General features: G+C 39.6%; 1 protein-coding gene across 2 annotated transcripts in view; it reads left to right on the forward strand.

Annotated features, from left to right (window-relative positions):
* Positions 1-552: 552 nt before the first annotated feature.
* UBE2E3 (ubiquitin conjugating enzyme E2 E3) overlaps positions 553-12365 on the forward strand; it is a 60837-nt gene continuing 49024 nt past the window's right edge. For both annotated transcript variants that reach the window (XR_657547.1, XM_009278626.2), the window contains exons 1-2: positions 553-752; positions 2923-2973. Coding sequence is in view for 1 of the 2 variants with exons in the window: in XM_009278626.2 (XP_009276901.1) it covers positions 559-752; positions 2923-2973 (245 nt within the window). In the remaining variant the exon portion in view is untranslated. The remainder of the gene's footprint in view (positions 753-2922; positions 2974-12365) is intronic.

Here is a 12365-nt window from a genome sequence, read left to right on the forward strand (position 1 = left end):
CCCCCGCCCAGCCCAGCCCTTTAAATGCACAGAGCAAGTGTACGTTTCCATCTGAAATCAACCCAAGTGTTATTGGCAATATATTTTCTCGGAGAGAGGGGGAGAGGGGGGATCTGGCGTTTGGACCCAATAAAATGCTCCGCTCCAGTGTAAATATTTACAGGGCATTAGTGACTTTTTAAAAACATTTTCAGTGAGGTCTGTTATTTACAATGTGTCATAAGTTATTAATGTTCATTGCTTAAGTATCCTGCTAAATCTGTCTCCTGCCTTAGAACAAAGTCGACAATTGGCATATTGTTTAAAGTATGAAAAAAATGCGAGTGGGTTTAAAAATTGGAAATATCTGTATTTTCAGAAGTGTAAATATTGCTTTGTAGCTGTCAAACTGCAGCCCTTGGGGACGAGACAAAGAAGTATATTTTGGTTAATTTCTCAGTGAAACGGAGTTGTCATCGATTCAAGTGTTCTCTGGAACTTGGGGAATGGCAAGAGAGACTCCTGCCTGTTGTATTAACTCTGCCCCTTTTCCTCTCCTTCCCCAAAAAGTCCCCCACGATGTCCAGTGATAGGCAGAGGTCAGACGATGAAAGTCCAAGTACCAGCAGCGGTAGTTCAGATGCCGATCAGAGGGATCCACCTGCACCTGAACCCGAAGAGCAAGAAGAACGAAAACCCTCTGCCACCCAGCAGAAGAAGAACACCAAACTATCCAGCAAAACTACTGCTAAGCTATCTACTAGTGCTAAAAGGTAAAGGGGACAGTAAAACATTCTGTAGTATTTTTCCATAGTATTTTGAGTCACAGTACTTGCATTGCACTTTTCAAGACAGAGGGGTTCTTCTTGTAAAGCTATGTGGAAAAGAGTGAAGTAGCAACTTTTGTACTACAGGAGCCTGCCAGGCAGTATCTTCATTAATCCAAGTCTTATTGGGGTAATAATTACACAGGCTTGTCATACGTCTTGTAAGAGTTGTTTGAGAACTTGGTAACTTACAGGCTGGCTGTGGGGGCACCTTAAATAAGTTTCGTATTTGCAAAAATGCGCGAGAGAGTGTCAGCTTTGGCTATCTTTTTCAGAGTTAGGTTTCCAGGCCTGATTGGTATAGGGTGGAGTCCTCCTGGTGGATTTTATTATGGTCTGTAGACTGATGACAAGCAATGCTCTTTAATTAAAGAAGTCACAACCCCCCAGTGGCTTCTGTGGGCCTTATGACTCGCTTTTCATGTCAATGCACGGGAGAGCCTTACACACCTTGAAGTAATAGGTTCATTCTGCAGTTCTTTCAGGAGAAACTTGGGCGAGTTTTCTCCCTTAGGATCTGCAGATTCAAACCATGGGGTTCTACAGGTAGCCTCTACCTTTAAATATCAAAATCTTTAGAAACCTTGTTTAGTTATATCTGTTGCATTTTTATTTGCATATAAAGTTACTGGCAGTCCAGCTCTCAAGACATGCACTCTGATAATTTTCTGTAAGTTCAGCTGTGTGAAATAAGCAGACTTTAAATCCTGTGATTCCAGTGGTCTTCGGAGATGAAACATAACTTTCCAGTCCTTTCCCTGGAGTTGCTTTTCTTTACAAACGTTTACAAATATCCTGTAGCAAGAAAAGCTGTAGAGTAGCTGCAGTAGCTTCAAGTTTTGCTTATTCAGTGTGAATACTCTAGTTCTAACTTTTAGGAACACTTTAGTAATTTTATATTGGACTTAAATTCAATAAATACTTTTCAAAATGTGTTAAAATTGCTGCAGAGTATGACTGGGTGGCTTCGATGACTTTTGAGCTTGTTAAAGAAACCCTTTGAAATAGGACTGGCTAAAGAAAGAAAAGTTCTGGAACTACTATGTAGGCTTTGCAATTTGTTATTACTTATCTTTTTTGAAAAGCCTGAGATGCACGCTTTCGAGACTGAGTTTTCCCCTCTTGCCTTTATTTTACTTAATTCCTGCAAGTCTAATTCCGTACATCTCAAATAGTTCAGTAGTCTGACTGAACTTATTGGTACTAGTGCAAGGGCACGCAAGAGCCGTTTCTGTTAGCTCATATTTTAACACTTGCTATTCACATGAAATTCACAGTCTGGCTCGTATGGGTCCTCTTCTGAAGAGAAGTCTCGTTTGATATTTTTAAGAGGAATTTACCACACGTCTCTTGAAATTACACCGCTTATGTACCTGAATAAACTCTTAAATTGACAAAAAGTTTCTTTTCGGTATTCCTCTTCTGGATCTTAACACCTTGGGAATGGTTGTAATAGAGTAAAGCTAAGCACAGATTATCTCAAGTTATTTTATCACTTTTTATCATGTAAATACAGCTACTGTATAAGGTTGGGGGAAGAAAGGCAGCAGAAGGTATGGAGAGAAGCAAAGTTGATCCAGAGAGATTATTCCAGTAACAGAGACAGCCTGGCAGATCTGCAAATCCACTTTTTAAACACACTGCAAAGTAGTGGGTAAAATATTGTGAAAAGAGTGTCTGCTGCCAGCGCGGTTCACTTCTTCAGCCTCAGTCGCAGGTCTGTAGCGCTGGTTTAAAGTCATTGTCAAATCTGCCTGCGCAGGCCCCCCCCCCTTGCCTCATTTGCATATTAGCTTGAAAAGAAAATCTCTCTGGTAAAAAGTGCTCGGATGTGAAAAAGAGTTACTTTTCTGAATACTTGTGGGAAATTTCTACCCAACTCAGTTGTAAGTGTTCTGTTTACATACAGCGTGGAGCAGGAAAAAAGCTGCAAAGTTTCTCAGCTGTGGGATTTGGGTTATGCCTCTGAGAACAAAGAGGAAGCAGCCATGTTAGCATTACTGAAGGCAAAGCCAATCTTGCATTTAACTGCATGGTGGTAGAGGGCAGTGTAATTCCCTGATTTATTCTATAGGCTATCTCAAATGCTTTGTGTCTGTTCTCATTTCACCAACAGAATCCAGAAGGAGCTAGCTGAAATAACCCTTGATCCTCCTCCTAACTGCAGGTATGTAACGGCTTCTTAAATTGTGGACGGTGGTAGGAGATTAATGTGCTCAGGCTAACAAATGGGAAACTTAGTGTTTACGACCGGTGACTGCTAGACAAAAATTGCGTACAGCAGATCGAACAAGCACAGGGAACGTTTGATATTGAAGTTTCCTATTTCGTCTGCATGTTGGAGGCGTAGTCATTAGTGATTGATGTACATAGTAAAGTGTATTCGGTTTATTTTTTGTAGCTGGTCACTGCCTTCGTGAAACATTAATTATATGAACTTCAAAATACGCTGAAGCTTTCAACTTAATGTCTGCATGTAGTTTGAACTGGCTTTTTGAGTGCCAGGTTTGCAGAGTTATCACTTCATTCTGAAGTAAAGGTAAAGAACCATATGTGATTTTATATGCTTTCTCTTAGTATGTTGCCTAACAGTTAAGCTGAAGTATTGCCTTTAAATTTATGTGTCTGTTCGTCAAAATTGTAGTCTCTTGATAGAGAATATTTTTAAGGAAGTTCCCAACTTGGGAGACGCTTCTGTTACGTTTTAGAAAATGAAATTGTAAGCTTGGAAGATTGAGTAATTTAGTCTTAGATATAAGTGACGGTAACTGGAGCACTTGATCTGTAGGAAAGTTAAATAGAAGCATAGCTAGCTAATTTCTTTAAATCTTTTGCATGTTTTACTTTTGTTTAAAGGATGCGTAAAAATTCTCGTTAGCTGCGAGCATCCAGTGTTCAGATTTGCAGTAAAGCTACATTTAAATAATACTGCTTTCATTTAATGCATCTCAGTAAGATTTCTGACTGCAAGGTATCTTCAGATTAATAGCTCATGTGTAACGGCGAGCCTTGTACGTGTTTAAAAAAATGCTGGAAGTGCTTTCTGATTTTTTGTTGGAATTGTTTGGCTTTTTGAATAGTTGGAAAGGTTTGGTGCAGGTTTTGCAAATTCAGTAAAATGTGAGTTGTTCTCCTATCTGACTAGTCCGTGAGAGTAGGGACTAACCAGAGCTGTGTTTTATTGAATTTGTGGTAAAGGTGTCTTACCCTGAGGAGCGTGCTGTAGATAGCCCGTGGCAGTCTGATGTGTTTGCATGCAGGGTCAGTGGCTCTCCCTCTTCAATAGAGGCAAGCTCCGTCCAGAGAGAGAATGTCTGTTGGGTTTGGTGGTTGGTTTGTGTTTTTTTTTTTGGGGGGGGGGGGTCATGCACTTTATACTTGGACCCTCAAAGAGGGCATGGTAGGAGAGAAAGTGTTTAAATGAAAGAGAACACCAGTGCTTTGCTATAGTTGCTAAAAAGATCATTGTAGCAGTTTCGAGTTCAGCAAGTTACAGCTTGGCTTTTTGTTGTTTTGTTTTGTTTTTAAATAACAATAAATTACTGGGATCTAGTTCAGTGTTGGTCATGCACTTTATACTTGGACCCTCAAAGAGGGCATGGTAGGAGAGAAAGTGTTTAAATGAAAGAGAACACCAGTGCTTTGCCTTATAGTTGCTAAAAAGATCATTGTAGCAGTTTCGAGTTCAGCAAGTTACAGCTTGGCTTTTAGAAAGAGAAGCCGCCCCTCTCACACTCTCCAATACCATCTCATATTTAGCTCTTTGGGAAAGCATGTTCCTCTTGTATTAGCACAAGAGTATTACAGAGGGTTTTTCTTGTGAGCTGGTACTACCAGATGCCCAGGAATGCTGTTGAGAATGATGAAAACCCCCCAATGTATCTAAAATTATTCAAGTTTTTCTGCTACAGAGCGTAGGGGAAAAGATTATTTTTTTGCCAGTGAGGAAGTCAGTGCTTCTGTTCCCATAAGTATTTTTTAAGAGGAATTTAACCCTTTTACTCAATAGCAACTGTATGATGAGTGCATTTTTACCTTTTGCAAAATAAAAAATATTTACAAGAGATACTGGCTTCTGCAACAGAAATTCTGGGTTTTCAGGATGAACAATTCGAACAGAGTTTCAGTGCCCGAAGGATTGCCATTACATTGGAATTGACTTGTTAGAAGGAGCCTTTCTGGTATCAGGAGGTAAATGCAGCTGTGTGTTATGTGCAGAGCAGTTGAAGCTTGTGACACGGTTTCTTATAGGGTGTAGTAGCACAGATTAGGCAACAGACTGACACAGCAGGCATATGACACCTCTTCATTGCTCGTCATGCAACAAGCAGCAGAACGCTACTTATTACATTTCTTGTGAAAGAAAAAGAATTTGTAAAAAAACATTTAAAAGCCTGTATAACTTGGGCATATTCACATGTGCTTTAAAAATAAAAAACCTTGTGTCATAAGTTCTCCCCAAGAGATTTCTTCATGCAAAGTTGTTTCTCCTCCAGTTCTAGAGCACACCCTTATCATTTGCAGTCCACATGTTTCAGGCTTCACAAGAATACAACTGCCAGCCGATGCTCTTGGACATTGATAGTCCTTCTGGTTACTCAGTTACATAAGTGATAAAAAATTAGCAGTTTTTAAAATATGATAATGGCACATATAAAACATTAAATGTTACTTTAACAGGATACAGTACAAACATGGAATAGTATGTTGAAGTCTCCCGTATTGTGTTAAACACCGATGGCTGCTGCCACTTCTCACTTGCTATTGTAACTGCACGTGGAGTCGCTCCATCGGAGTGATCTGAGGCTGATTTAGCTACTTTTAAAATGAGACTGACTGGTTGCACTGTGATTCTCATGCAAAATAGGTGTAAGTTTCCTCAGCAGTTAAATTTCCCACAGTCACATCCATTGCTATAACATCTGTTTTATAAAAATGCCAGAGCCCCAAGAGAGCCCCGTTCCTGGGTGTGCTGAGCAGGCCTGGGCTGCACATTAACTTCTATTTTAGGCACTGGGACAGCAGAATGACAGGCACAGTAAAAATGTCTAAATAGCAGTTTTTTGCTTGCGTGTCTCAACAGTAGAGATTGATTTCTGATTCTGTTAATTGGACAATGAACTGATAGAAAAATCGTGTTGTCGTGCATCACGTTGTCATGTTTGTGAGCAGTGAATACGAACTGTGTCTTGGGGGTACCAAGTAAAAAACTTAATATCTTTATGCTGATAGCTTTGCTTTTTAACATACAGTAATAGTCCAAATTCCTGTGATTTCGGTGTGATTTCCAAGAAAGATAGAACATCAAAAACAATAAAATTAGATTTGGTCTTAAGCCACTGAAGATGTTGGAGGGAGATTAAGTACTGCTTTCTCCTCATGTTTTCTCCTGTCCAACAGAAGAGCCCGAAACGAGTCAGTTACTGTCCAACATGCACTGTAGCACTAGGACAGATAGGTAGACTGAGGACACAGGTATCTGATCCTGTTTTTTCTTGCTTTTGCTGGCTTAACTCAAAGCTGTGCTACTTGGTGCAGTGTGCTGTATTTAATTTCTTTTGTGCTTTTAATAGCATAAAGCAAAGCTAAAAAGGTCTTGGCCCCCTTGCTCCTAGGCAGCTCAATTTCAAACCATGGCCAAGCACTTATACATACTTCAAGGTATGGAAGTGTGCCAAACCCCACTGTTATACATTCTCAGGAAAACGCTGCAAAGATCTTGCACGTAATGTGTGGTAAATCTGGGCTGCAGAGATGCTCTTAAATAGGTTTGACATATCTGGAATAACTATTTTCAGTTCATGGCATAAAGCTGTTTAGATCAGAGGTCACCGCTCTGTAGTTAAGGTTATATCTGAGGCTGCTGTTCTGACCTGTCCATCTTGGAGGCTGCAGCTCAGGTGGAGCAGGGCACAGCAGCTCCGATGCTCATTGTACTAACTGGATTTTAGGGCTGGCACAAGTGAGGCCATTCCCAGGGGTGTCATGATTTATAGCAGCTTCCTTTAGCTGTTCCTGGCTGCCCTGCTGATCCACGATAGCAAAAATATGTACTCCCTCTCTTCTTTCCTCACTCCTCCTCACTTCCATTCCAAAATTAATCATTGTTCATCTTCATGGGAAAGTTTTCGAAGTTCAACCCAGTATTAAGTAAATTTAGTAACACCCATGCCAGCTTAGTTTATAGTTTACAACCCATTTTACAACAAATCCAGTTTGGTATAAACTTTGTAGGAAATGAAAGCACACCAAAATCAGTGTATCCACTCAGAGCTTAATTAATGTGGTTTAAAAAGAGGCGAGTTAAGATAGTGCATCTTTCCCATGCAAGTGGGAGAATTTAAGCATTTTATAGTCTGTTCTGGCAGTTGGCTTTAATCTCTTCTCTTTGTTAAATTAAAGATCAGACATCTGAAAGCAAGTGGTTAAAAAAAAAAAAAAAAGAAAGGCCAGACAAAATATGTGCCTTAGAGCACTGGTCAGAGAGACAACTGTCCTCCTTCGTAGCTGCTCGGAAATGGGAATTCTTACCAAGGGAGAGCTGCTTGGATTGTCCCAAAGGCTCCCTGCTCTGTCTCATCCTCTAGCTAGTGAGTGCCTGACCCAATAGGTCTGTTGAAAAGATTTTCCTTAATAGGGATTACTATCTCCATTACTATTTATTTTCAGGCCTTGTATGCTAGTATATACTAATGTGATTTCTTGAGCAATACTACAAAAGGTAGCAGTTGATGATTTTGCTGTTTGTAGCCTCTCCTAGGCTTGCAAGTAGGTTGATAATTTATGAGTAGTTAATTTTAAAATTACTTATTTTAAAATAATGCTCCAAAGTATGTGTACTGAGCACAATGGGAGCAAGACATGTAGGAGTTTTGTTTTAATACAGGATTCTTCTGCTTCCTAAGGACAGCATTTGTCCCTTTCATTACTGCCACATCTTGGGCTAATTCTATGCTGCAGAGTGTTGCCAACCCAACCCCACGGTTTGGAGTTTGACACAAAGAAAAATGCCTGCAAAACCCTGGCAGATGAATGCTATTACTGGTTTAGTTATGGACCCATGAATCCAGATGTTTGTAACTGTCTCACTGTGGTTATTACCCCATCAGTGGGGAAGCATTGCAGTATGTTTTTAAAGCAATATTGTGAAGGTATTCTTCAGACCAGCAATTTAAGCTCTTTCAATTGAGCTGTCTGAAACAATGAGGAGCAATGAACAATTGTGCTGGTGGTGCAGGCTCTTCCACGTGCAGAGGTAGCGCTGGATTTGAGCTAACGCAGCCTTGTGTTAGCGAGGAAGGTGCCACAGCTAAGCTGGTAGAAGCCTTCCTTTTGTTAACATACTCTATCTACAGTAAGGTTATAGGCAAATGTTTACTCTGCAAACAGTTGTGCCTGTTGAAGATGTTACTGCACAGCTGTGGTTTGCTCCAGTTCTGCCATGGAGGTGACTACTCCAGTCAGTAAGTGAAGCAGATTCATGTGATTACTCCATAGTGCTCCCCAGGGAGGGGAAAAAAAAAAGAAAGAAAGAAAAAAAGTCATCCAAGTTTGCTTAAATGGTTTAAATAGGTGATTCAAACTAACTCTGCTGGATTTTTCCTCCCTCCCTTCAGAGTAGGCATTGTTCACACAAAGCATTTTGTCAGACACACCAGGGTATGAATAAGTCAATCCATTCCTTTGTCTCTCAAATGTAATAAGTTTCCATCTCTTCTTTGTCAAAGCCAGGCATTAGTTCTGTTGCTTTTTTGAAATCGGTAGGAGGAAGAATATTCTGAATGCAGTCAAATACCAGGCCCCTATACAGTAGGGCTGTACAGTCTTCACATGTACTTTTTTTTTTTCGAGTCAAGCTGTTGACTTTTCAGATCAATGGCAGTCCCCCAATTTTGTGTTTATTCTGTTAATTTCTTATTGGGCAAAACGTCTCCATATTGCTAAATATTGAGTGTCACTGAGAAAAAAAAGATGTCAGTTTTGCTTGTTTTCACCTCTGCAGTGAAAACCCCAACTGTGAACACTAAATAGTTCCCTGTAGAAGAAGTTGATTAAGGTATGTAAGAGACAGTATATTAGGAGTATGTGCAAAATTGCCTGTGCTGAAGCTGAATGAGCAAAATTTAAAAAACATCACCCAAACTCTACTTGATAATGTATCTTCTGATAGTTACATTATACTTTCTATTGTCTCTCCCTGCCCAGCACTTTCTCACCACTGAGTGCAATAAATGCATGCTACAAGAAAAGAAAGCTGAAGTTTGCAGAATGGTTCTGAGAACACAAACTCACATGCTTATTTCTAACACTTCCTTCCCTATACAGAAGTTTGCAGTTGCAGTTACAAAAATACAATGAAGAGGGTTCACAACTCCTGTAAGAACATGTTTGAAGTAGCTCTCAAGTGAATATTGAAATACTAGTTTTTAGTATTGTCCAGCTCTGAACACGGTCCTGCGGTTCCTTCTGAAGCAATTCCTTCATTGTTAGTTGCTGAACGTAAATCAGTGGCTTGCAGTGATTTAAAGATACGTTTATCTTTATCTTATTTCTACTAAGCATTTTCTTCCATTCTCTTTCTTCCCTCTCTCTTTCTCACCAGAAGAGTATAGTCTAGGTCAGAGTAGGAAGGAGTGGTGTAATTTAGCACAGCAATCAGAAGTCTGGTATTTTTGTGTTTCTGTCCATTTGTAGGAACAGCCTGATTCTGCCATCTTTATGTGTGCAGAGTGGCTTTTACCTTATTTGCCAGTAGTCAGTGAAACTGCTTAAGGAGTAGGGATGAAACAAATTTAGAAAGGCATTTCAGTAAAACATTTAAGTGTTAAGTAGAGCTAGAGCGCACTGTTATTTAACATGCTTTTATTAAAAAATGCAACAGTGGAAGATTGTGTAACTCCTGAATATTATGAATTGTGAGAATATTTAAATTACTTTCTTTTCAGTTGAGAGTAGATGACAGATCCACTAACTCAAAATGCCTCAAGTTTTTTTTTCCCTGTACTAGTATCAACCTCTTGCAAACTATAAACCAGGGTTTTTTACCAACCCCTACACAGTGAATTTCTCATGCAAGTAATCTCAGTGGCGTAATTGAGACAAGGTTATGCAACACAAATCAACATATCTACTCACAGGAGTAAGTTTTCATGCCTACAGATTTGCAGGTTAGGCGCTTGTGTAAGCAGTGCCCACAGTGCTGTTGTACATGCTTTTAAATGTCTGTGTGTTAGTCAAAAGGTCATATAAATCTTTCACCAGTTTTCATTAGCATTACTGTCAAAATGAAAAAAAAAAACCCATGGCTGGCTGTCTACTCTAGTGTTGTAGAAATAGTTCAAACACTTTTCACTCAGCTACTGGTGTTAGAGAACTGACCCTCATTATGTCTAAGTTTTCTCTGGAAACAATAGAAGAGCCTGAGCTGGACCCGTTTTTTAAACAATTCTTTAAGCATTGTTGTGCAAAAATTTGTAAAAACCGTGAAGTAATGTGTCCTTAGATGTAAGGACAAATCAGCTTTTCAAATGTCCATTTGTATAACTGTACAAAGGCCCTTCAGGCTCTGTGATAAAACTGATTAAAATATGCCATATATATAGATAGATATTTCTTTTTACACTCAAACTGTGCATTGCTCACTACTGCCAGCCTGTCATATTTAGTTTGTGATAAACAGCATGTATGACAAGGTCCTAGCACACTGAATGCTTCCCCATCAGACTGATTTGTCTGTGTGTATCAGTTACTCTTCTTTGATTTGATCTTTACTTTTACAGACTTGGGACACCTAATTTTAATTCAAATTAACAAAGTGCAAATATAAGAGAATCAGCTAAACTACATTAAACCCTTTATTTAAAATGAGTTGACTACATCATATAAAACTGATGTGTGAAGATTTCCTGGAGCTGGTGTAACTGGGATTTGCATAGATGTGGAACATTTTGAAACAGGTTATACAGACATCATGAAAAAGACCTTGAGCATGTTTTCTGAGTTCAGGGCTAAGTAGGCAGGAGCAAGGATACCCAGCTGCCATCTAGGACAGGAGCATTCATACCATTAAGCTAGCCAGGAACTATGCTGTAACTTTAAACTGATGCCTTCCTTTGAGCCAGTAACTGCTAGTGATAAACGAGTCCTAGCCTGCTTGCATTAATTTGGATTAATTTTCCCTGTGCGGAGAGTGCACTATACTGTTATCTAGTTCAGAACTGTGGCTGAAGCAGTTGTTAATTTTATAGCACTTACTGTAAAACAGACTGGCCAGATCTTTTAGGAACTCAGATACAGATTTAGTTCACAGTGTTGAAACTACTGTTGTAAGCATCACTTTCAGAAACAAATGAGGGAGAGATTGCCTTGATGAAACACCACGGTGACCTGTAGTTACCAGTGGGTCACTTTCAGGTTGGAAGAATTTGTAGAGAGGGTCTGTAGAGGACCATCCTGCAGTCATTAGTAATTGATGTTTTCCTTATTGAGGTGGATACTGGACTACAGCATATAAATATTGCATTTGCAGATAACAGCGGGGAGGAAGGGGTTGTAGGCACATTGGAGGACAGGACTAGAATGCAAAGTGACGTGGGCAAATACAGGAAGTGACCTTAAAAATAGCCTGTAATTTAATAATGAGAACTGCAAGGCACAGCACTTTAGTAGGCATAATCAGCTGCACAGTTCCATGGGGGAAAAAAGACTGGATGAGGAGCAGTTCTTCAGAAAAGGTGTAGCCACTCTGAGGATCATGTGCTTTCCAGGAATCAACAATACGAGGCCACAGCAAGAGAAATAAATAGAACAGCAGTCACAATAGGGGGGTGTATTTAAAAAAAGGAAAAAAAAAAAAGTGTTGGATGGCTTTATATACCATGTCTCCCATTCAGTTCAGCACTAGTAAAGGCCAGCTGGAGTACCTTATCCAGTTTTAAGCACAACACTGCAAAGTGACATGGGCTAGCTGGAAAAAATATGGATTAGAGCAAAGAAAGAAGGGAAGAAGGGAAGATCTTTGGATATAGAAGAAAGTTGCTGCAAAGGAAATAAGGCAATTGTTGCTAGGCCTGTCTGGTGGTTATGGAGAGCAACTTAAATTGTCATAATGAAGACCTAATTTAGACGTGAGGAGTACCTAGCTATAAAGACAGTGTGTGTAAGGAGGTGGTGGATCTGCATCACCAGAGGTTTTTAAGAACAAAGTTTAGACAAATGACTGGCAGGAGCAGTTTAGATACAGTTGATTCTATCTTGAAGAAAGAAATGGACTAAGTGACTTCTTGAGGACCAGTTTGACTAAGCTATCTGTGATACCAGATTTAAATGACAATGTTAAAGGAAAGCTCATCAGGAAGTGATTTTCCCCTCATTTAAAAACTGTATTTTAATCAGGGTTTTGTAGTATAATCATCCTGGAAAATATACAGGTTCTATGATTTCAAGCAACAACAGTAACAGCAATTATTAAAAAACATCACTGGAAGTGCACAGGTTTTGTCCTGTGGTCAATAAAAAAAGCAAATGTCTAGTGATTTTTCTGCAGATTTCCCCTCCCCC

This window comes from Aptenodytes forsteri, unplaced genomic scaffold (genome assembly GCF_000699145.1).
Source record: "Aptenodytes forsteri isolate BGI_AS27 unplaced genomic scaffold, ASM69914v1 Scaffold257, whole genome shotgun sequence".
Lineage (NCBI taxonomy): Eukaryota > Metazoa > Chordata > Aves > Sphenisciformes > Spheniscidae > Aptenodytes > Aptenodytes forsteri.